The 24,463-nt window shown below is 53.0% G+C and overlaps 3 protein-coding genes across 3 annotated transcripts; 1 reads left to right on the top strand and 2 right to left on the bottom strand.

The window, feature by feature from the left end:
* Positions 1-8,442: 8,442 nt before the first annotated feature.
* SLC16A11 (solute carrier family 16 member 11) lies at positions 8,443-10,311 on the top strand (the record flags this gene model as incomplete). The annotated part of the gene is made up of 4 exons (XM_082861152.1): positions 8,443-8,650; positions 8,919-9,062; positions 9,227-9,994; positions 10,082-10,311. The coding sequence occupies exons 1-4, from the start codon at positions 8,449-8,451 to the stop codon at positions 10,309-10,311; spliced, it is 1,344 nt and encodes a 447-aa protein (XP_082717278.1). The 5' UTR covers positions 8,443-8,448.
* Positions 10,312-11,232: 921 nt separating this feature from the next.
* SLC16A13 (solute carrier family 16 member 13) lies at positions 11,233-14,473 on the bottom strand. The gene is made up of 4 exons (XM_082860062.1): positions 14,216-14,473; positions 13,922-14,065; positions 12,199-12,936; positions 11,233-11,554 (listed from the first exon to the last, which is right to left on the bottom strand). Exons 1-4 carry the CDS (start codon positions 14,412-14,414, stop codon positions 11,355-11,357), a joined length of 1,281 nt encoding a protein of 426 aa, XP_082716188.1. The 5' UTR covers positions 14,415-14,473; the 3' UTR covers positions 11,233-11,354.
* Positions 14,474-18,694: 4,221 nt separating this feature from the next.
* BCL6B (BCL6B transcription repressor) lies at positions 18,695-22,190 on the bottom strand (the record flags this gene model as incomplete). The annotated part of the gene is made up of 8 exons (XM_082860686.1): positions 18,695-19,075; positions 19,467-19,604; positions 19,722-19,852; positions 19,943-20,107; positions 20,668-20,792; positions 21,113-21,460; positions 21,570-21,791; positions 22,012-22,190. The coding sequence occupies 8 exons, from the start codon at positions 22,188-22,190 to the stop codon at positions 18,959-18,961; spliced, it is 1,425 nt and encodes a 474-aa protein (XP_082716812.1). The 3' UTR covers positions 18,695-18,958.
* Positions 22,191-24,463: the final 2,273 nt, after the last annotated feature.

The following is a 24,463-nucleotide window of genomic DNA, read 5'->3' as shown; positions in this document are numbered from 1 at the left end:
AAGACCCACCCTGTGCACAGACAAGAAGAGGTCTGTGGTAACAGGAGCCAGTCACAGCCTCTTTAGTTCACAAACCCTCGAAGGATCAAAGATCATACAACGGAGAAAGGACAGGACAATAAATGGCATGAGGAAAACTGGATAGCCACATGTAAAAGAATGAAACGAGACTACTATCTTACACCATGCACAAAAATTAACTCAAAATGGGTTAAAGACTTGAATGTAAAACATGAAACCATAAAATTCCTAGAAGAACACATAGGCAGTAACCTAGTGACATCAGTCTTAGCAGTGTTTTTGGGGATCTGACTCCAAAGGCAAGGGAAACAATAGCAAAAATAAGCAAATGGGACTACATCCAACTAAAAAGTTCCTGCCCAGCAAAGGAAACCATCATCAAAATGAAAAGGCAACCTACTGAATGGGAAAAAGTATTTGCAAATCATGTATCCAATAAAGGGTTAATACCCCAAATATATAAATAACTCATACACTCAACAACAAAAAAACAAACAACCCAATTAAAAAATGGGCAGAGGATCTGAATAGACATGCAGATGGCCAACAGTCACATGAAAAGATGTTCAACATCACTAATTGTTAGGGAAATGCAAACCAAAACCACAGTGAGGCATCGCCTCACACTGTTAGAATGGCTGTTATCAAAAAGACAAGAAATAATAAGTGCTGGCGAGGATATGGAGAAAAGGGAACCCTCATACATTATTGGTGGGACTGTAAATTGGTGCAACCACTATAGAAAATAGTATGGAGATTCCTCAAAAAATTAAGTATAGAACTACCATATGATCCAGCTATTCCACTTCTGGTATTTATCTGAAGAACACGAAAACACTAATTCAAAAAGATATATGCACCCCTATGTTCACTGTAGCATTATTCACAATAGCCAAGATATGGAAACAACCTATGTGTCCATCGATGGATGAATGCATAAAGAACATGTGGTATACGCACAATAGAATATTACTCAGCCATAAAAAAAGAATGATATCTTGCCATTTGGGACAACATGGAAGTGAAATAAGACTGAGAAAGACGAATACCATATGATATCATATGTGTAATCTAAAAAAGCAAAGCATGACTTCCCTGGTGGCAGTGCTTAAGAATCCGCCTGCCAATGCAGGGGACACGGGTTCCATCCCTGGTCGGGGAAGATCCCACATGCTGCAGAGCAACTAAGCCCGTGCGCCACAACTACTGAGGCTGCACTCTAGAGCCCGCAAGCCACAACTACTGAAGCCCGCATGCCTAGAGCCCATGCTCCGCAACAACAGGAGCCACTGCAATGAGAAGCCTGTGCACCATAATGAAGAGTAGCCCCTGCTCTCCACAAGTAGAGAATGCCCACGTGCAGCAAGGAAGACCCAACGCAGCCATAAGTAAAAATAAAAGTAAAGCAAAGCAAATGAATAAACTAAATGAAAAAACAGAAACAAATTCATAGATACAGAGAACAAGATTAGCAGTTATCAGAGGAAAAGGGGGTTAGGGGGTGGGTGCAGGGGGTCAACTGTATGGTGATGGATGGCAATTAGACTTGTGGTGGGGATCACTTTGTAGTGTATACAGATGTTGAATCATAATGTTGTACACCGGAAACATTTATATATATATAGTATACCTGTAAACCTGAAACACACATATGTATGTGTACAGATGTACAGGCATATATATATAGTACCACAGAGGGGAAAAGACAGATGTCATCACTGGCCCCTTCTGGTGTGACTCCCCCTCTCAGATCAAGACGTGGGAGTACAAGGAACTAGAATAGAGATTAGATGAGAGTAGAGGTGAAGGGGTGACTGTCTGTGGCCAGAAAATGGGAGGAAATGAAATGGATGGGAACCTGCATTTGTATAATGCCTACCATGTGCCTGCCGGCGGTTGTGCTGGTCCTTTCCAAGCTTTATTTCTTTGAAGTCTCACCAACAATGCTTTGAAGTATTACCACCTTTTAATAGATACCTAGAAAACGTTGGATTTGGGAATCAAGAACCATGTTTTTCACAATTCACCGTGTCCAAGTTGTTTTTGCAAGATGCACACACCCTGCTGCCTCAATTTGAATCCCATTCCCATCCTGATGACCAGTTTTTAGTGGACATTTTGGGCTGTCTCGCATCTAAAACCCTTCCTTTGTTTGAGAAATTCCTGTGATGATGATGATGATTCCACTTTACTGGGGTATGATTGACATGTTCCACCTTATTATTTTGGATGGGAAGCAGAACCCATGTACCTGTCAACACTGAAAACACCAGGTACTCACTCTCCTGGTGTCCCTTCCAGCTATGATAAGAGCACATGACCAAGGCTCAGGTGGTCAGAAGCACGACCCTGGACTTGAGTTTGGAGCTAGAAGTGAATGAGACAGAGAAGATATTTTCAACAGTTGACCATCAAGTAAGGCCATCAAGCCATCAGCCACTACAGCTGCCTGGACTGTGCACCCTCAGGGGATACAGGATGGAAGAAAACAGGATACCAGTCCTAGAAAGTTAAGGAGCATATCAAAAGAATGATTTCAGTGAGCCCAGACTCTTGCATCTTCCCATACACAGAAAAGTGCTAAATTCATTAACTTGAGATGTCTTTTTTTTCTTTAGTTAGCAGTAATTTTTGAAGTTCTGACCACCTGGTTTTTGTTGCAAAAACTCCTGTGTATCCTGGTTCCTCCCTTACCTCTTTGGAACAGTCCCTCAGAGCGATCTGAGGGGCTGTCTCCTGGACTTAAGTCCTCAGTTTATCCACCAAAAGAAAAGATAATTCTCAAAACAAACAAACAAACAAACAAACAAACAGGATGTTTCTGAGCAGCAGCAGCAGTTTCTAGGTCCAGTGGCTGCAAAAGACCGGCAGCGACATCTAGTGTCCGATGGCGACAGCAGTGGCCTTGGCCCCTCGTTTAGACTTGTGGCCGGTCTGTGTTCCTGCTAAACCTAGTTCTGTAGTCTTCCTGGTAATTCTAAGTGTTACCCACTATCCTGTAATCAATCGTTTCTCTCCTTAGGTAAGTTAGAGTTGGTGCCTGTGGCTTACAACTAAGGACTTTGACACACATGTTGGGCAAAGTCCCAGAAGCAGAAAATGCTGGAATAAGACATATTTGGATCTTTAAACAGACGCAAAGACTTTAGCTAGGTGCTCCTCCGCCATCCTGATCTCCTGTCCTGGAGGCTGGGCTGTCCAGAGAGATGCAAAAGCCAGACGCTCCAGATCTTCTGCAGGTGGTGGGGCTGGGGAGGTGGGGGGCGGGAGGGTGACAGAGGGAAGGGATTGGGGACTGGATTGAAGAAGCACCAGAGACAAACTTGGTAGAGGGGCTCAGAGAGGAGTAACGTGGGGTTGGGACTCCCGTCCCATCCTAGGTCTTGGCCCCAACCTAGCTCCAGCCTCAGCTCTGTCTCATCTGTGCCAACTTCAAGCCCACCACCAGCCTCCCCTGGCCTCAGACTCAGCAACCGCTTACCCAGCCCCAGCCCCAGCACAAGGTTCAGGGGACCTGGTTCAGTTCCCCATTCAGGTGTGGTCATTCCAAGCAAATTTGTTCTCTGCACATCCTAAGCCCCACTGAGTGGGCGCTTTCATCTTCCTGTTTCATGACCCACCCCCATTACAGAGTGTCTCAGCAGATGTGCTCGCCTGGCCTGAACCACAAGCCCTGACCTTTGTGTCCTTGGCCCCTTCCTGGGTCATGGTCTTCTTCCACTTTGAGGTCTATGCCGACTTCCCATGGCTTGGTCTTGGGTGAGCTGGGATAGGAGAAGATTCTGGGAGGCGAGGGGTGAGAGGCAGCTGTATTAGGCACTTAGAAGCCCAAGATCAGCAGGGCCAAACGCGGGAAAGCCTCATATTTTTGTGTACCTCAAATAGAGCCACGTTTCCTGTGGGTGATGCCCTGCACCCTTGTCCGCCCCTTCCTTCCCATCCATATTCTGCAGAGGGAGCTGCCAGTGGGTGTCCTTAGGCAATGGCTGGGCTCAGCTCAGGGATACCCAGAGGTTGCAGGCCCCAGAGGACCTAAGAACCTCTCACAGGGGCTCCCAGGAGAAAGCCTCAGAGCAGTTTTAGAGTTCACAGACACAGACACACTCCCTGATCTCGTGGTCCCCAAAGCAAATTATGGACAGACCTTGCCCCTCTTGTCTGATCTCCCTAGACCCGACCTGGATCAGCATCTGCTTCTGGAGCTTTCTCTACGTGGGTGGACATTGCCAGTTTGGTCCATCAGCAACCACTTGTGATCTCGCCACATCTGATGGAGCACGAGGCCCCGAGTCCACACATTCAGTGGGTCCCGTGTTCAGTGTTTCTCTCATGCAGTGAGTTGTATTCACCTTTGGCACCTTTGGGTGTCAAAGATCCAGAGATCAATAATGCAAGGTCCCACCTCCTGGGCCTCAGGGTGCAGGGGCAATGTAGGGGTGGAGGGCAAAAAGGATGATGTCACTGCAGGCTGAAAAGTGCTCAGATGGGGTGAGTAGGCAGAGGGGGAGGCACCTAACGCAGATCAGTGGTTGGGATGACTTCCCAGAGGTGGCTTCTGCCCAGAGGAGGACTTGGGAAGAAAAACTTAAATAATTTATCTAGTCATTTAAAGCATAACTTTCCTATGAAGATATGCATCAATGATTATGAAGCAGGATGCAAAATTTTCAATGTAAAACAAGATAGTTCAAAGAAACGTCCCCTGCACAAAAGGTCTACACCCCAGACTCTCCTGACCCTTCTGATTCTGGTATGAGTCCTCTTCCCTCTGTGATCAGCTTCCAGTATTAGTGGATATTAGTGACTGCTGCCTCAGGGGTAATTTTGAGAAGAATCAGTCCCCGGGAAAACATCTAAATTCCTTGGCCTGGCCTTTCATGATGGGACCCTCTGCCCCAGCAGCTTCGTCCTACATTACTCTCCTACACACTCCCTGTTCTCCACACAGTGGCTATTTACAGCTCCCCAAACAATAAACAATGTGCCAAGCTGGTTCATGCCTTTGTGATTTTCCACAGGCAGTTCCCTTTGCCTGGAATGCCCCTGCCCACACAGCCATCTGGCAAACTCCTACTCATCCTTCAAGACCCAGCTCAAAGAGCTCCTCTTCTGTGAAGCCTTCCCAGCAGGCCCAAGCAGAATGAGTCAATTCCTCCCATGCACCACTCTATGGTGTCTGCATCCCTTTCGTTGTGTTGAGATGTCTTTATTTCACTTTTTCTCTTAATTTGATTGTGGGGGCTTGGAGGGGAGAGACTGTAGCATTCATAGTTGTATCCCTAGCCCTAAGCAGAGCATCTGGCATGGTAGGTGTCTATAAATATTTTGTATGAGGAAGCGAATGAACAAAACTTATTTTGACTCCTTTTCTTCTCATTTGTTTTTAGAGTTGAGATAGGGAGACCAGCATTTTCTCCTAAACTTTGGAAAATGCTAAGAAAACCACTCACTACTAAGAGAAAAAATCCATTTAACCTCTCTTTGTAGCCATTCACGTCTTATAAAGCTGTGTAGTTCTACTGAGAACTCACCAGACCAATGTTGTTCTTTAACCTTGAGGCATCAGTAGGTGTAGCCAGTGGGGAAGGGGCAGGGGTGCAAGAGGGGCTGACATATATCATGTTCCAGGCACTGTTCTAAGTCCCTTATTCATACATGTATACACAGTGTCTCATTTTATTCCCATAGCAATCCTATCAGGTAGCTACTATTATTATCCCCATTTTAGAGATGAAGAAATTGAGGCACAGAGAGGTTGAATAACTTGCTTACAGTAATACAGCTAATAAGTGGCAAAGATGGGCTTCAAACCCACAAAGTCTAGCTTGGGAATTCATTCTCCCAACCTCACTGCTATATTTGCTTGTTGACTGAGAAAAATGCACAACCTAAAAGTTGAGAGTTATGTTTTATTCAGCAGACGAAACTGAGGACTTAAGCCCGGGACACAGTATGGCAGATAAAACTCAGAGATTGCTCCGAAAGAGGCAAGGGGCGGAGCCAGGATATCCAGGAGTTTTTGCAACAAAGACCAGGTAGTCGGAACATCAAAAGATTAATGTCAATTAAAGAAAACCAGATATCTTAAGGAATTTAGCACTTTTCCATGTATGGGAAGATGCAAGAGTCTGGGCTCACTGAAATCATTCCTTTGATACGCACCTCAGCCATCTGGGGCCCGTATCCTGGGCTTTCTCATCCTGAGTCTCCTCAGGGTGCACTGTTGGGGGTGGAGGGCTGCAGTGTCTGATGGTTTGACAGGGGCATCCTGTTTCCATCGTGAGTTCCCTCAGGGCTCACTGTTGGCTAAGAATACAGGGAACATGAGGTAGAAGATGAACGTGCCCTTTCGCAGCCAATCACCGTAGCCCCAGGCTCTGGGATGCCCTGTTGGTTCATAAGTATCCTGTAAAGGTGCGCAGTGTCACTCCCAGACCCTGAGGACCCAGTCTCCTCTTTGACTGCCCTGCATTTCTCCTTCACCATGGAGAGGGAGTGATTTGTTTCACTTGGCCTCATTCAGCTTGGAGCAGAGTCCTCACCGGCCATGTCGGGAAGTGGGCTCCGTGCCTTCCCCCTGGCTGAAGATATGCTGCCTCTGTCTCCCAGGTGCCTTTCACAACAGCACACCCAGCTAGGGAAGCTGGTGAGACCACCTTCCTAGGGTGTGTGTGTCAGGGCTCCTGTACCCCATCCAGGCCATTTCAAACAAAGGGCATGACATATTCAAAACTTTAGGAGTGAGAAAAAGCTAGGCATGTCCATACAGGCGGCTGATGGAAGGGTGTAGGAGAGAGGCGAGGGAGATGGGATGGAAAGATGGTCTACCTTTGATTGTGAAAGGCCTTATGCCCAAAGTAGAGAATTTTGTTGTTTTTTTTAACCTCCTATAGGCAGTGGAGAGCCCTCGAAGATCATGTTGTTAGGTTTACAGTTTCACTGATTAAGAAGCTGTTTTTCTTTTCTTTATTTGTAGAAACGTTCTCAACCATTAGGAAACACTGCCACCATGTGGCTTTCGGATGTTGCATACACCAAACTGTAAACTGCCAATTTCTCTGATACTGTTGGAAAATTAAATCAAAGAACACATCCCTTGATCAAACAGCTGAAGTAAATTAATGGTAAACTTAATCCTAATGTAAAAAGGAAAATTTTTTCAAGAAACCAATACCTGGGTTCAATTATCGGATTTCTTAACTTTGTTTTTAAAATTCTAATCTAACTCTTCAGCGATTCTGACCTCAAGAATCCTTTGTATTCCCAGTAACCCCTATCTCAGAATCATAAACTCTCTGGCTCTGCAAAGGCTCTACCATTTCCAGGTCAGTTTGGCATCAAACTGTCTCCAGGCCATTTCCCTCCATGGTGGCGGATTCTATTTCAGTCCTAGGTCTGTTCTTCTTGTATGGTTCCGCAGTTGGACAGACCCAAATTCAAATATTTCCACCATTTTTTTTTTTTTTAAGCTGAGTGATTTGGGCAAGTCACCTAACCTCCCTAAGTTTCAGTTACCTTATCTGTAAAATGGGAAGAACATCTTTTTCACAGGGTGATTGTGAAGATGAAAGATGGCATGTGTACATGTCCCTGGCCCATCATAAGGAAGTCCTCTTCCTTCTCGCCGTCCCTGAGGGCATATTATTGTTAAGCACGCAACACACACTCCGTGGAGGTGATTTAACATCCGAGAGCTTTTACCAGGTTCTCCAGCAACGTTCCCTGAGAACGAAAGTACTCATCCACTCAGGCTTTGGGAGGACTACCGCTATTTCCGTGCGTTGCCTACCGACGTTGGGCAGGCTGGAGGTTGCAATCCACGCGTCTCCCGGGTGCACAGCCGGCGGCAGGTGCGTGGGCGTGGGCGTGGCGGCATTCATTCCTCACCCCTCCCTTCCCCGGGGTTGGGGGTGTAAGTGGATAATTCAATCCCCGTAGGACTCGGCGTCTGGCCTCACCCGCGGCTCGGCGGATTGGCTGTCTCAGCTCGCCCCCGCCTCCGTACCCCCCCCCGTCCCAGGTGGCTCAGCCCCCCTGTGGAGCTCTCTGTTTACCTTGAGAGCCCGTCCAAGTTGGGCTCCATCTCTACATTTGCTCCCTCTGGGGCCCCGCCCGCCCCGGAAGCAGGGAGAAAAGCGGGCCGAGCCCTTCCTCTCCCCGCACCGCCCGGAGAGGTCGGGTAAGGGAGACGGGTGTGTGGGAGGGGGAGTCTCAGGCCTGGGGGATCCGGCTGTCATCCCGTCCCGGGATCGCGCGAACCCGGGAGTTCTGTCCCTAGGCTCCTCCGTCTCCGTCCTGTCGTGCTCAGGGTGACGTGCCCACCCTGGGCAAAGAGCCAGAAGCTGGATCTCAGGGATGCCCGGGTCCCTAAAGGAGGCACAGACCTGGAGACTTCTCTCACAGGTGGTCCCCCTCCTCCAGGCGGTGATGACCCCCAAGCCAGCCGGACCCCCGGACGGGGGCTGGGGCTGGGTGGTGGCGGCCGCAGCCTTCGCGGTGAATGGGCTCTCCTACGGACTGTTACGCTCCCTGGGCCTCGCCCTCCCTGACCTCGCGGAGCATTTTGACCGAAGCGCTCAGGACACTGCGTGGGTCAGCGCCCTGGCCCTGGCCGTGCAGCAGGCAGCCAGTGAGGGGGGGCCCCGAGGTGGGAGGCGGAAACCGGGGTGGAGGGGCCATGAGTGCAGTGGTGGGGGACACACCTGGTTGATTACCAGACAACGTAAGAAAGGTCGACCAGTGTACCTAAGTTCTAGAATATAGTGGGTCTTGAGGTCAAGGCGGAGAGGCTATTAGGCAGGGGGAGAAGTTTAGGCCAGGCAAACAGCCAATGAGAAGTGTTGGAGCGAGTTTGGGGGTCCAGGAGCGTGTCTTCCGTTGACTCCGCCTCCTTCCAGGCCCAGTGGGCAGCGCCCTGAGCACCCGCTGGGGGGCGCGCCCCGTGGTGATGGTTGGGGGCGTCCTCACCTCGCTCGGCTTCGTCTTCTCGGCTTTCGCCCGCAGTCTGCTGCACCTCTACCTTGGCCTGGGCGTCCTTGCTGGTGAGGAGAGAGGGATTCCCGGGTTCTTCAGGGGTGATGGTGGAGATAGAGCGTGTCGGGAGCGGGAGGCCAAGGGCGCGAGGTTCTCCTGCGAGCAGCCGAGCTGGGATGGTGGGGGCAGGCATCCCCAGCTCCTGTCCTCACCCGGTCCTATCCATTCGCAGGCTCCGGCTGGGCCCTGGTATTCGCCCCTGCCCTCGGGACTCTCTCCCGTTACTTCTCCCGCCGTCGAGTCTTGGCCGTGGGGCTGGCACTCACGGGCAACGGGGCCTCCTCGCTGCTTCTGGCGCCCGCCTTGCAGCTCCTCCTCGATAATTTCGGCTGGCGGGGCGCCCTGCTCCTCCTTGGCTCCATTACCCTCCACCTCACCCCCTGTGGCGCCCTGCTGCGACCCCTGGCGCTCCCTGGAGACCCCCTGGGCCCACCCCGAAGCCCGCTAGCTGCCCTCGGCTTAGGTCTCTTCACACGCCGGGCCTTCTTAGTTTTTGCTCTAGGCACGGCCTTGGTGGGGGGCGGGTACTTCGTCCCCTACGTGCACCTGGCCCCTCACGCTTTAGATCGGGGTCTGGGGGGGTATGGGGCGGTGCTGGTGGTGACGGTGGCTGCCGTGGGGGACGCGGGCGCCCGGCTGCTCTGCGGGTGGCTGGCGGACCAGGGTTGGGTGCCCCTCCCGCGGTTGCTGGCGATGTTCGGGGCCCTGACAGGGTTAGGGCTGCTGGCGGTGGGTCTGGTGCCGGTGGTGGGGAACGAGGAGAGCTGGGGGGGCCCCCTGCTGGCCGCGGCTGGGGCCTACGGGCTGAGCGCCGGAAGTTACGCCCCGTTGGTTTTCGGCGTGCTCCCGGGGCTGGTGGGCGTCGGCGGTGTGGTGCAGGCCACCGGGCTGGTGATGATGCTGATGAGCCTGGGGGGGCTTCTGGGCCCTCCCCTGTCAGGTAAGGGCCTGAGCCAGCAGATCCGCTCGCACCCCTCCTCTGCACCTGGGCACGGAGGCCTCTGAGTTCCTTTCCCCCTCCTCTCAGGCTTCCTAAGGGATGAGACAGGAGACTTCACCGCCTCCTTCCTCGTGTGCAGCTCTTTCATCCTCTCTGGCAGCTTCATCTACATGGGGCTGCCCAGTGCGCTGCCCTCCTGCCGTCCAGCCTCACGTCCAGGCACCCCACCCCCTGAGAGGGGGGAGCTGCTCCCCAGCCCTCAGGTTGCCCTGCTCCCCCCAGGAGGCCCTCACTCCACTCTGGACAGCACTTGTTGACCATTTTCTTGTTTGAGCCTCGCCCCCAATAAAGGCTTTCTATCTGCTTTTGTTAGGCAATCTCCAATTGTTAGGCAATCTAGGATGCTGCAAACATTCTACTTAAAATATCCAAAAAGGCTGGTTGATAGGAACAGGATCCCCCTAAGCCGTGCGAGGCAGGAAGGGTGTTTGTCTAGTCAGTCCGTTTCTCTTTGCCCAAGTTCTTGCCATTATAACAGGAAATCTTTGAGAAACTGTCTGCCTATCAGCTTCAGTTTGTTGGAGGAGGGGGGTGCTCATGGGTGCTAGCTGCCCCATCCTCATTTCCCAGATAACTCTCTCCTGCATTTCAGTCTCCTTCTACTGGCCTGATGAAAACATAAGAATCCCAGACCCAGACTTCAGCTCTCTTAGCTTTATCTCCCCCTCCCCAGCTAGCACCCCCCGCATGTCCCTCACCATTTTCTTAATTTCTTTCCTAAGTTACAGGGGATAGTGGGAAAGAGGGAGGTCAGTGGGCAAGTAGGAGGAACTGTGATCCAGAGAGCAGAGTCCAGGGTTAAATGCTCTGGGTCACCAGAGCTCCTGGATACCTCCCCTCCAGTCCCCAGCGTGACCCCATTCAGCCAACCCAGGCATATGGGACCCAATTCTTTTTGAGGTTCTGATTATTGTCCGGTTTTCTTATTCAGTTTTATCTCAAAGGGGCATCCCTCTTTCCCAAAGATCTGTCTTCAGGGAAGAAATGTGGGAGGCAACACCAGAGATCACATGTAAAACATGATAAGTCTCTTGGCCTTTGAGTTTCCACAGTCGATTCACAGCTCAGTGGAGCAGGCTGAACTCCTGGATCCTTCAGAAAAGGTTGTGCGAGCAAAGAAGAGATAAGACAAAATACAAAGGGTTGGCACACACATCGCAGGAGCCCCAGGCCTGCTCTGGGGGGGAGGAGGCAGATAACGATGCTTAAGGCACTGTGGTTCTGTGGGTGCCAAGATGGGGCAGAAGACCTGGAGCCAACAACCCCTGGGTTTCTGGGTCTGACTCCCCCTTCCTGGAGTTCAGTCCTCTCCCAGCCCCTCCCTGGGCAGGGGGACTTTGGTATCCAGTGCCTCTGTTACAGGGTCCTGGGGCTTGGAGGTAGGAGCTGACAAGCAGAAGAAGTGGGGCAGAGTGATGAGAACTCCACTCCCTGCAAGAAGGAAGGCCCCAGCCACCACAAAAGAAGCTGTGTAGGTGCCTGTCACATCCCGGAGGTAGCCTAGATTCAAGAGAGAAAAAGAATACACATGGGTGATCTGTTTCCTGGGACTCAGACACATTTTGGGGTGGAGGGAAGAAAATAATCCTTAACCCATCATCTTGGAGAATTAGAACTCTCAAGGTAGGACTGGATGAGCTCGAGAACTCAGGCTTCCCAGGGGCCTCAAAAGGCCATTTCAACCACCTTCCTGCTTTCAGAAAGGATCTCTGAACCAGCCAGTGGGGATTTGGGGATCCGGATGGAGTCAGGCACACTTGTGCCTTTCTTTCCAGTAGCTGTGGCCTTCTCTTCCATGCCTTCAGTTAATAGTTAGGAAAATGTTAAGGGTCTGAAGGTTCTGGCATCAGGAGCCTGGAGAACTTTGACCAGATGGCTCAGACCCCTGGCCTGGGGCCCAGTGGGCCAAGGGAAAAGGCAGACACTGGCATGTTATGTCTGGCCAGGTCTGACCAGGTCCTCTGAAAACCCCAACTGTAGGTACCCTGCCACTTCGGACCCATTTCAGGGCTGCTGTGGTTGACCATGCAGGCTGTGTATGTACCATACCAGAGGGCAGTATTCACATAACTATAATGTCAATTCCCTCCCTGAATGGTATGACGTGGCAGCCCGCACCCACCTGGAAATCCCAGTCCCCTTACCTGATAGAGGAGCCCCCAGCAGCCCCCCGATGCTTTCTACCATCTGCACCAGTCCCAGGCCACAGTATATCTTTCCAGTTCCCACCAGTTCAGGCAGCACGGAGAAGGCCACTGGGGTCAGGGCCCCTGATGTGAAGCCATAGGCCACAGTCAGAGCCACCAGGGCTGTGGGAGCCTGAGCTGCAGGGTACAGGGCCAGTATCACCCCAGTCAGGGTGGTCCAGAGCATCAGGAGTCTTGCCACAGGCCCTGGGACTGCATCCCCTAGCCACCCAGAAGCCACACGCCCCACAGGGTCAGAAATAGCCGCCACTGAGAGTAGGAAGGCAGCAGGCAGTGGGTCCCAATCTAGGTCCCGAAGATGGGCCACCAGGTGCACGTAGGGAATGAAGTAGCCAGTGTTGATCAGGGTGAGGGCAACGGTGTAACGGAGGAAGGGGCCATGATGGAGAAGGTTGGCAAGTTGGGCCCCAGGGCCACCCACGACAGGGTCCTCGGCCAGGGAGAGTGGGCGGAGAAGAGCACCACAGGCCACCAAGTGGAGGGAGAGGGCAGACACCAGCAGCAGGGCCCCCCGCCAGGCGTACTGGCTGAGCAGCCATTGGAAGAGTGGAGCAAAAGCAAAGGAGGAGAGGCCCACGCCCGTCAGTGCTAGCCCAGTGGCCAGGGATCGCCGACGAGAGAAGTAACGGGACAGGCAGGCCAGGGTGGGAGTGAAGGTCAAGGCCCAGCCAGATCCTGTCAAAAAGGAAGAAATGGGGGTTGAGGGACCCATAAGGAGCTCAGGGCACACAATCATCCCAACACTGCCCAGCAGCAGAATGTAGCACAGGTGTAAATTACAATCCTAGCTTGATACTTGCTAGCTGTATGACCTTGTCTATTTACTTAATCTCCTAGCCTCAATCTCATCTGCAAAATGGCGGTAATATACTTTATGGGACTCTGGAATGTTTGCAAAGTTAACTACCATAGAACTCTGGAGTTAGACCTGGGCTCTACCATTTCTGGCTGTGTGAACTTCACTTGCCAAGTTGCATAAGCTTAAAGCCTTTCCTCATCTGTAAATAGGATAATGATATCTATTTCACAGCTTTCACATCTGACACAATTTTACAGTAATTCTTCCTTTTACACTCCAGTCCCACTAGCCCTGGGCTTGTGTCTTTGAATTTCCTGATTTCCCCTAACCTGTTTATCATTTTAGTCACCTCTCTTAAGAATTCCCTTCTGGGGGACTTTGCTGGTGGCGCAGTGGTTAAGAATCCGCCTGCCAATGCAGGGGACACGGGTTCGAGCTCTGGTCTGGGAAGGAGCAAGGGCCAGGGAGCAACTGAGCCTGTGCACCCCAACTACTGAGCCTGCGCTCTACAGCCCGCGAGCCACAACTATAAATCCCACATGCCACAAATACTGAAGCCCGCGCGCCTAGAGCCTGTGCTCCGCAACAAGAGAAGTCACCGCCAAGAGAAGCCCGTCGCACCGCAACGAAGAGTAGCCCCCACTCGATGCAACTAGAGAAAGCCCACGCGCAGCAACGTAGACCCAACGCAGCCACAAATAAACCGATGTAATTAAAAACAAAATTGCCTTCTGGGCACAGGTGCTAGCCAAAACTTTCTCTCAGCGTCTCCCTAAGCCTTTTGGAAGGAGCTGGAAGAAGGTAAAAGTCCAGAGGCCAAAAAGACTCAGACTTTTGACCCGCCCTTGCCCAGGGTCTCACCTGAGAGCAGCCCAATACTCAGGTACAGGTGGGTTAAGGAGGTAGCAAAGGCGGCGAGCAGCATCCCCAACGCAGCCAAGATGCCCCCAGCCATCACCACAGGCCTGGGCCCGAACTTGGTGCTCAGCGCGCTGCCCACTGGGCCTGGAGAAGAGGAAGTGTTCTGAGAGAAGATCACAGGCGTCCTTCTCCAGCACTGACCCCACCCCCACCATCTCCTTTACCGTCCCCGCATCTCCTCTCCCTTCCGAGGGTCGAGGGTCACAGGACTCTGGACCCAGGCGCAGCACTCACTCCCGAACTGCTGCACCGCGATTCCTATGGAGGCGATCCAGGAGACTCGCGCTGCCGGCTCCTCAAACGCAGCCACAAACTCCACAAAGAAGACGCCGAAGGAGCGGAGCACTCCGAACACCAGCGCCGACTGGAAGAACGCTGAGAGCACCACCATCCACCCCCAGCCCCCGTCGGGGGGCTCGGCCCTAAGTGCCATCTGGGAGGTAACAGGACTGCCGCCTTAAGCCCCTTCCGGAGCAGGGCTCAGGACGTTCCACCTCTGCCCACCACCCAGCCGGACCACTCGCAGCCGAGCAGGGAGGAGAGGATGGTAGAGAGGAAAGTACCAACGAGGGCTTGAAAGCTGCAGAGAGGCTGCGTGAGGCGCCTGCGCCCTTCCCCTAGCGGGGGCGATATAGGTAGGGAGACCAGGCGGGCGCTTGGCCCTGCGCTCAGCGCCGGGGGGCGTGGCTCCGCCGGCCGTGAGTCGAGAGTCGAGGCCTGGGCGGGACAGACGGAGGAGAGGGCTGACTTTCGGTCTAGGAGCCAGGGGGCAGCACTGAGTTTGGGCCCCATCCCTGAGGTCTCAGGGTGGATTATCTATCTTATCACTGGAAGTGTCTGCACCTGGCCAGCCCGGCCAACATCCCTGTCTGTAGCTCACCAATGAGAACGCGGGACTCCTCAGAAGGGGGCGGAGCCATAAGGGCAGGGCGGGCTTTAGAACCTGTTCTGGGGCAGTGAGTGGGGCGCAGGCGTGAGGAGGGGACTTTAGCAGGCTAAATAGACGGGCCCTAGGTGACCCAGGAACCAACCAGGAGGTAGCTTCGGTCTCCTGTCCAACTAGCGGGCCAATTCGACCAGATTTCAGCACGGAGATGCGCACGTAAGGAGTCCGTGGGCGTTAGTAGTTGGTAAACTGGTTCAGGAGGGGAAAACACATACTTGCTTGATGAGGGGCCCGGGAGCTGAAAAGCGGGGCGGGGGTGGGGTGGGTGGTGCGGAGGGATTATGAGATAAGATAAAATACCTGGCCAAGCGCCTGAGGCCACTAGAATCTAGATGCCTGGATTCCTGAGTGGGTTCAAAGGCCAAGGAAAGAGAGAGGAGACTGGGCTCTTGGACTCTTGGCGTTGATTTCTGTATTGGGAACTCGTTCCTGTCCCTTCTGTTCCCACTAACAGGAAACCTACGGGTCACAGAGACCAAAAATAACGGGAGAGGAAGTGCAACTCTGAGCTCACTCAGAGCCCCACCAGCCCTCGTCTTCAGTGGGGCTGGAACATTTTCCTCTGACCTCTAGTAACAACCACTTCCTAATCACAGCTTTTGATCTCATGATGGCATAGACTAGAGACAAGCCATGACCACTGGCGCAATCAGCCCCTCCTACCCAACCAGTACCCAGTTCCTCCAGCCTTATAGAGCACTAATGACTTGGCTTCAAGATCCTTAGGACACTGACCTTGAAATTTGAACTCAAGGGGTCATACCCAGACAAGTGGGGCTGGGGTGGGGAGGGAGGCTGTGTAATTTAAAAAAGCATATTGAGCCGTATAATTTTATACGTGGGAAATAAAAGTAATCATACCAAGAAGCTTTTTTTTTTTTTTTAAGTGGAGTTAGAACTTTGGCTGGTGGGGACTGTACCAAAGATGTAGAAATTGGTGTGGCTGTATAACAGAGGGGTTAAGAGCGCAGTCTTTAGAATCAAATCACAGTTCCAATCCTGGTTTCATCACTTCTTAACCTGGTCAAGACATTGAACCTCTCAGCTGGTTTCCCCACTTGTAAACTGGGGCTAATGACAGTACCTACTTTTAGGGTTGTCAGGGGAGTTGAATTAGAAAATCTATACACTAAAATGTTTAGTTTAGGGCCTGACACGTAGTAGGAGTTAAGTAATATTAGCTGGTCTTATTTTATTTTAAGCTGGTCTTATTTTAAACAGGGGATAAGCTACAGTGGGAGGGGAAGGAAGGTTTTAGTTTAGTTTCTTTGTTTTGTGCTTAAAAAAAAAAAAATCTAACCCAGGTCATGGGTTTTAAAAGATTAAGAAGCACAACCACAAACTGTAAACGTTGGAAGGAACTTATTCCTTCCATGCTAATGGACTTATTTCATGGATGAGGAATTTAAGTCCAAAAGGAATTTAAGTCCAAAATTTAAGTCCACTTATCAGAATTAGTGACCCCTTAACCTCTGGGTAGAACAAGGCTGTGCACCCATGACACACACAGGACAGGGGAAAGGGTGGGAGAGAAGTGTGTACTAGGCACTGGATGGATTCCAAGACACCACTGCTGGGGGAGGGGTAGAGCTGGCACGCTGGCTCTAACCACACAGCCTTCTCACTGCCACCTCCAGCTCCTATTATCCTTATGGCACCCAAGTCCTATCCATTTTCTGTGGTGGTTGTGGTGGTAGAGGGTGTCCAGGCATTAAGTTCCCCTGCACAGATGCATCCCGCAACATGTTGGTATTATTAGTGGCTTCCTGGTTTCTCCCTGCTGCCTCCACACCTCAGGCAGGAAGTGACTTCAGAGCAGTAGGATGCAGGTGGCTCCGGAGAAACTTCATGAAGTCACTGGTTCCTACACAATGATCCGGAAGGCAAGGGCAGGGAAAGGGAGAACAAGGGCCACTTAAAATGTCTGGTGAGATGGGACAGTGGGATGGGCACAGAATCCAAGATGGTATCCAGGAAGGATAGGATACCCTCTTTCCCCAGCTTCAGAACCCTCAGTCCCCAGATCCCCACAGGCAAGAACCCAGGACACAACAGGCAGCACAGAGAGGCTTCTTTATTCCATGATTCTGATCTTGCAAGATCTAACATCTCCACCCCTTGGCACTCTCCACCTGCCCATCCAATCTGGTAAAAAAAAAAAAAAAAAAAAAAAAATCATGGTTCCTTCTCAGCTCTCTCCTCTGCTTTCCCTACCTCCTTCAATTCTGCAGTGGAGAGTAAGAGGCAAAGAGGGAGAAGAGTAGCTCTCTCACCAGTCCCCAAGTGACAGCCACTAGTACTGACCTGTCTTGAGGAACCTCCACCCTACAAATTCAAAGTGCTTTTTACCTTCCACCCCATGTCCCTAATCCCCCAGGGCAACAGGGGCAGGACTGTAAATCAAGGCTTCAGAGTATCATCTAACATTCCAGACATTCCACACAGTTAAGAAGCAACCCATTCCTAACCTTCTACCTACTTGGCCTACACCAGAGACTTTGCCCCTCAACCAACCTCTTAATCCTACCTGGATACTTGGTCAACTAGAGGGTCCATCAGTCAGTCTTTTAAATCTTCTAAATCTCTAATCCCAACAGTAATTCCGATCATTATCCCAAACTACAGAAAATCCATAGTGGAACTCAACCCCTTTTCTCTCCCTGTGGAAGGTTCTAGTGCTTTCACTGGTTCCGGACAGGAATGCAGTGACAGGAAGACCAGGTCACAGACCCAGCTTTTCTAAGGTAAGAAAGTTACCAAGCAGCTGTGACTTCTAGAGGCAAAGAAGTTTCTGGAATCTGGACACTTGCCAGAAGATGTCCGAAAACCTACTAAAGGAAGAAGAGGTTCATCTCAGGTAGAACCCCAAGGAACATTCAAACCCAGACACCTCTGCAGTAAAGGATGAGTCATACTCTTTACTGTTTAGTCAAGATAAAGGGTTTCATAATTCTCCCCTAGGTCATAACATTCTTAGAGACTGGGCAGAATCAGAAAAGATTGCATCATCTCTGGTGAGGAATTTCAGATCTCTCCTGCATGGAGGGATCAACTCAGTGCTAAGAACGGGCCCTAGTGGGAGGATTGTGGGCCCAACTCAAGCTCCTGGGTGAGTTCTATCAAACAGACACAGTGGAGCCAGACCTAGGTGATCAGACGAATGGGACAGTTAGGAACATAAGAGAAAGCCTCTGTAATCATCACCCCAGTTCCAAGACTGACAAAGGCCCCACACCCACTGCCTCTAGGAGGTACTTATTACCTCCACTTCAGGCTCACCATAGGTTCCTGTAACCCTTGAAGAACAGAAAAAGTCTAATCCAGTGCTGGCCTGCTAGAAAACCTACAATATTCAGAATACCAGAGAGGGTTCCTGACCCGATTCCATAAACCCACATGTTCCCAGAGCTGCCCTAGAACAAATTACGTTTCCAGACCTAGAATTGGAGGGGTAGGACAAGAGAACCCCTTTCTCCATTTGAAACAAACCAACAAGCAAATAGGAAAAGAACAACCCTAAAGATAAAAGTTATGACAATAATAATACAAAACACTCACGCCAAAGGAGGCAGCCAAGTGCTAATCTCTGCCGGCAGAGCCATGACCTCACATTCTGTGTTTCAGGTCACTTTTGATCACACTTGTGGAAGAGGGACATGGGAAATGCAATAGAATGAAGGCCCTGGTGCCACCCAAAGGCCTCAATAAATTATATTTACAGATAAACCGGATGAGATGGGGGCTGCAGGTGGAAACCAGGCCTCCAGTCTCTCCCCTCCTCCAGCTCCTAGCTTGTTCTCTCCTCAGAAACAATTGTGATCGTGGGGAAGAGGTTTTGACCAGCAAAACAAAGGCAGATCAAGCTGGGATCTGCCACCCCTGCTCTCCCCAGTGAGAAATTAAGGTGGTGGCAAGTCGCTGACATCGAGGGCCCTTGCACACCCCTATGCCCAAGCCTGACAGCGAACCCAGGCGTGAGCCGCAGCTTTCCTGTCTTCCAGGAAGGGAGTGGGGCCTGGGCAGGCGCTCAGCTAGGGCCCCCCCAGAATGTGGTAGTGCACTTTGGTGTTGGTAGCAGCTCCGTGTTTCTGGCGCAGATGCAGCCGAAGTTGACTCTTGTGCCGGAAATGCAGACTGCAGGGGTCGCACTGTCGGAGGACAGCTGAGTCAGGTCCCTCCCCAACCACGACCACCTTTTAGGTGTTGAGCAAAGGAGAACCGCCCAGCACTCTATCTTAGAGAAGCTCTTTAGTCCCTACATGCTCCCAAATCCTCAGGGGAAGGCCTAGGAGCTACGCCCCGCCCTCTTCAGCAAAGCTTTCTCCATCCGTCAGCTCCTCTCCAGGAGGGTAGCGCCCCGTCCAGGAGCCTAACTTCTATACCTGCCACCCCTACCCTCGGCCCCCGCCCCTTACTCACAAGGACACCGCCCACCTCGAAGAGGTCTAGAACCGCTGGGCCGTCTCCTTTCAGAGCTCCGCCCCTCGGTAAACGGAAGGTAATTCCAAGGCTTTGGGTCAAGCCAGGTCGGGTACTCACGTGGTACGGCTTCTCTCCCGTGTGGATGCGAACGTGGCTCTTGAGGGTCTGTAGGTGGCGGAAGCGAGTCCCGCAGGTGGGGCAAGGATAGGGCTTCTCCCCGGTGTGGATCAGCACGTGCGCGCGCAGATGCGCTACCTGGGAGAGGAGGGGACCTCAGACAGCGCCAATGGGAGGGACAGAACCCTCCCCATTCGGCCCACCTCGCCCTCTCGGAAATTTGCCTGCGAGCCGTCTCTGAAACGGGCGCCGTACCTGTACAAAGCGCGAGCCGCACGTCTCACACTTGTAGGGCTTCTCTCCCGAATGGATGCGGCTATGCGTTTTTAGGTTAGCCGGCCGGTTAAAGCGGGCTCCGCAGACGGAGCAGTGGTAGGGCTTTTCCCCTGGAGGCAGGGAGGAAGGGAGGTCAGGGACTCTATCAGGGGACGGCTGTGGGCACCAAGGCCAGGGCCCTCTCCCTGCTCCTCCCCTACCTGTGTGCACCGTGCGGTGGCTGGCCAGGTTGCCCTTATAGCGGAAGGCAGACCGGCAGAGCTGACACTTGTAGGGCTTATCCTCATCCCCAGGAGCCAAGGGGTCCAGCCCCGATGAGCACCCAGCCACAGCCTCACAGCTCTGGCAGCTGAAAAATTCACTTCCTGGGAAGGGTGGTGGGTAATGACAATACCAGTGAATCCTCAAACCACACGGTAGCGGGTTTTCTTTTTCCCAATTTACTGTTAAGGCTTCTGGAGCTCATTTGACTTGCTTGGGGTCACATGGTTATTGAGAGGACAAGCCAAGATCTGACTCCATGTCTGTCTGATTCCAGAGTACTCTGCTAATCACTCCAATAGCGGTGGTGGTAGGTGGAGGCCCCTACTCGTGGGTGGAAGCTTCTGTTTCTCTCTCCTCTCTTGCACCACTCTGGATGACAGCTTGCCAGAGAGGCCTTGCTTCCAGCTGGGCTGACCACTCAGGCCTGGATGGAAATAGGCCAGAAGTTCCCAAACAGTGCTCTTCACTGGAAGCTTTAAAAAGTACTGATGCCAGGCTCCCACTTGCAGACTTTCTGATCTATGGGGTGTGACCTGGGCAATGGGATTTTTAAAAGCTCCCTAGGTGATTCTAATCAGCAGGAAATGGACTGGGCCTTTAAACTGGCCTTGAGCAGCCATGGGAGAAAATCCAAGAAGGGGGTAAAAGGAGGGGCTCTTACCTGGTGGTGGATGAGCCCGCCCAGAGTGTGACCCAGTGGTCTCTGGAGCCCGGGGTGTGAGGAGATGGGGGGTATTGACTGGAGCCCCACATTTGAACTGTACAGTGGCAGCAGTTGGAGAGAGCCTAGGCAGATGTCAAGGCCCAGAGACAAGGGTTAGGAGAGATTATATGGCGGCGGCAGTGGTGGGGTTCTCCCCTGGAAGACTTGTTGCCATAGGCCTACCCTCTGGAGGTGAGCCACTATGGACCAATGTGCCATGTCCAATTTCACTGCCCAAGTCCCACCCTACAGAGTAAGCCTGACCTCTGGCCAACTCCTTAAGGTGAGCTGGTGTCTCTGAAGCCCACTCCTTCACTCCCTGTTCCTGACCACCCAGGCCCAATGGCTGTGCCTCTGAGCTGAGGCTGCCTCTACAAATTGCGGGGGGTTCCAGTTTCTGTACCTGCTCTGTGGACCGGAAATGGGTCCTTCTTCACTGCTGCTGCTGCTGGAAGCCTCATCTCCACTGGGGAGCCGGGCCTGGGAGCAAAGTTGACCAGAACTCCTCTCCCCTGCCAGGCTCCCTGCTTGGGAGGCCTGAGAGTTTAGCACGATGAACTTGTACTTTTTCCAGTTGCAGGCCTTGGGGTCTGGGCTGCCTGGACTGGGGGGCCCTTGACTGCAGCTGCGAGACTCAGTAGGTGGGTCTGGGTGCCCTTCGGAGCGCCTGGGACTGCCTGGCGGAGGGGCCGTTGGGGGCGTGGGGGGTTCTGCCTCCAGGGGCCGCAGGGAGATGCCCAGAGGTTCATAGCTGAGAAAAGTGCGATGGACATTAGTGCTATTTCCTAATCTTGGCCTTTGCCCTTGACACCTAGGATGCCACTTCACCCATGAGGAACACCGAGTTGGGGCTCCCTCACCTGGCCTGGATGAAGCGGTGGCATGCCTGGACCACGTGTTCCATCTGCAAGTAGGTGGCGGCCGCAAGGACGGCTGGTGCAGTGGCCGGAGAGAGGCGTAGGCGTGAAGTGTACATGAAATCCAGAAGAGGAGCGAAGCCTCCGGCTTCGGGGCCCCCGGGCAGGGAGAGCACGTCTACTCCCACTCCTGCACGGCCTCGGAAAATTGAATAGAAGAAGCCACTGGAGAGAGGAAAGATAGGTCATTTTAGGGGCTGGGGAACCAAGGGAGACACGCGCCCCTGTACAAAGCCCCGCCTCCCCCACTCTCACCCCGCCCCCAATTCGCGGACGCCCCGCCTCCTGCTTCTGGAAGGTTTGGCTTCGGGTTCCCTCCCAAAGACCTTCGGGCTCCGCCCCTTTTCCATTTGGTCCCACCCCACCCCTGAGCCACCCCTCGAACCTGCAGGCGATAAGAACTGCCTTGTGAGCTCGAAGGGGTTGCCCGCCAACCAGCAGCGTGACGTCAGTGAGGATCCCGCGCAGGCGCAGCTCATTCAGGTTGCCGAGCACGTCGGAGGAGTGGCGAGTGAACTCGCGGACGTAGCCCAGCGTTCCCTCCGGGGCAGCGGTGGAGCCCATTGCGACGCAGGCCTGCGGGTGCCAAGGAGAGGGCTCAGGGATCCAGGCCGTCCTAAGACGCCTGCCCTTCCGCAGTTTGCCTCTTCCTGCTGAGGTGCAGCTAGAGCCAAGCCCCCGGCCCCGGCTCACGCAGCCTCACTTAATTCATCTTGTTCTTTCTACCCTCAACCACAGCATCGCTCGCTTTCCTCCTCTAGATTCCACAGCGCTTGGAGCGAGTTGAAGGTTCCCACACCGCGGCGTCGATGGCAAGTGTGAGGAATCCGGCCCGCAGCGCCCTTACTTAGACTCCCAGTGCCCTTCCAGCACCCCCATTTCCCCTCTGCCCCACCGCGCGCCTGGTCTCAGGAGTCCGATCCTGCCCGGAGACCCCAGATGACCCGTGGTCCACACCCCTCCAAATCCCAATCGAAGCTCCCTTCCCCGAATCACGAAAGTCCATTCTCTAGTCCCGGATCCCTAGTTTAGCTCAATTTCTGGGCCTCTGTCTTCTTACCATCAACAAGCCCCAACCCTCTTAGGGGGACCCAGGAGTCTGGCTCCCTCAGTCTCTGGTTCTTACCCCCGTCCTGCAGGGGCTTCAGCTTTCTTCTCAAGGGGGGCGGGGTCTCTCTCCCCTCTTGGCCTCGGCTCCTTTATCTGGCCGGGATGTCGGGGGCGGGGGTGGAGGTGGGGTGAACGCCTGGGTCTGTATCCTTCCTTCCTCCCTCGCTCTCCAGATGGCGAACCCGGGGCGGGGTCTCCGGCTCCAGGGCGGGACCTCAGAAACACTAGGTGGTCGTAACGTAAGGGGTCTTGGGCCACTGAAAGTGGAACTGATGGGACATTGGAATTGGGGAGGAGGTTGGGGATATTGAGATTGGAAATATGGGTGACCTGGGTCGTCGGGGGGCCTGGGACAGCGACAATTGGTGTGTTGGCTTTAGGAAGGAACCTGTTACAGGAGAGTGAATACAGCAAAACTCCCCCTTCCAGTGTACGGTACTAAGGGAGATAAAGGGGAGCCCAAATAGGAACTAGGTTTGGGGAGGTGATAGTGGGCTCCCGTGGGGTCTCAGACAGAGGGAGGGTGTGGTCATTCAACAGGCTCCTCTAGCGGGGCCTGCAAAAGAGGGGCTCTGGCCGGGCGCGGTAGGGAGGGGGCGGATATGATTTCTAGTTCGTTTCCTTCCATTGTCCTGCGACCGGACGGCTCCGCCAGCTGCTTCCCCTCGAGGAGGTGGGGAAAGCCCCTGGTGGGGGCCGAGAGACGACGCTCAGGAGACCTAGGGTCCGGTCTTTCGCTCCCGACTCTCTTTTGAATCCTTTTAGGGATCCAGCGAGACAGACTCCCGCCCAAAGCCCTTTCGCCCTCCCCCAGTCCCAGATCTTTAGGGCCTCGGGCATCCGCCCGTCGGCTACGCTTGGAGGCTGGCGGGACGCCGGGGTCCAGCGCGGCAAGTAGGCAAAGCTCGGCAATGTTTGGCTCCTTCCACGAGGGGGCGGACGAGCACTAGCCTCGCCTCGCCCGTCTTCTCCACCCGGCTGGGGGTCCACTCAAACGGGGGCGCAGGATCGATTAGGTCTGAGCGGCTGAAACCTTCGTTCTCCCCCTCTTTGCTCTGGTTTATTTTGTCCAGGGGACTAGGGTTGGGCGGAGGGAGGGAGAGTTAGGCGACAGAGGGGACTTTCCTCCGAGGATGGGTTTCCTATCTGGGGTGAGAAATCCGCGGGCTTTGGGAACAAGGGAAATGAGTGGGACAAGGAGCGGGATCTGAGTCCTGGGAGCCCAGGGTTTCTATTCTTTTAAGCTAGATACTATTATCCGTCTTTAGAGGTGACTTTTTAGTGAACATTAATATGAAAGTTGGGTGCAGTGAACAGACAGAGGGGAAACAGGGAGGGTCTCAGGGTAAAAGAAGGGAGAGAGGGCAGGAGGGGCTGATAACCCCAATTTAAGTCCCTGATCTGGAAGATAAGCACGGGTCACACCCTCGTATTTTGTTTGGGGAGAGTTGGTGGGGCAAGGTTCATTTGGAGAAGTGGGGCAAGAGCTGAGTTCAGCTGCAAAGCGGGACTTGCATCTGGGCTCAGGAGAGTCTACCGTTGCCCAGTAATGACTGACCATTATCCGTGGAGCTGCATATCGAGGCCTGGGGCCCTCCCCTTCAGACGTGAGGGTGTCTTTATTTGGGTACAGGAAAGAACTGCTGAGAAACTGGGAATGGGGAACCACTGGGGATTCACCGTGGTGAGGTGGCTTTTGCAAATGAGGGTTGCTTTGGTCTCTGCCC

This window comes from Leucopleurus acutus (assembly GCF_964270905.1).
Source record: "Leucopleurus acutus genome assembly, chromosome: 19".
Classification (NCBI taxonomy): Eukaryota; Metazoa; Chordata; class Mammalia; order Artiodactyla; family Delphinidae; genus Leucopleurus; species Leucopleurus acutus.
The sequence above is the reverse complement of the archived record's forward strand: the minus strand, read 5'-3'. Positions and strand labels throughout refer to the sequence as shown.

What these genes read in the sequence shown, in the direction of transcription:
- SLC16A13 (XM_082860062.1), bottom strand. Translation starts at nt 14,414, where the DNA reads ATGGCACTTAGGGCCGAGCCCCCCGACGGGGGCTGGGGGTGGATGGTG. An exon ending in CGCGGTGCAGCAGTTCGGGA is followed by an intron (nt 14,066 to 14,215) that starts GTGAGTGCTGCG and finishes CCTCTTCTCCAG; the next exon opens with GCCCAGTGGGCAGCGCGCTG. An exon ending in GCTGGGGGCTCCTCTATCAG is followed by an intron (nt 11,555 to 12,198) that starts GTAAGGGGACTG and finishes TCTTGAATCTAG; the next exon opens with GCTACCTCCGGGATGTGACA.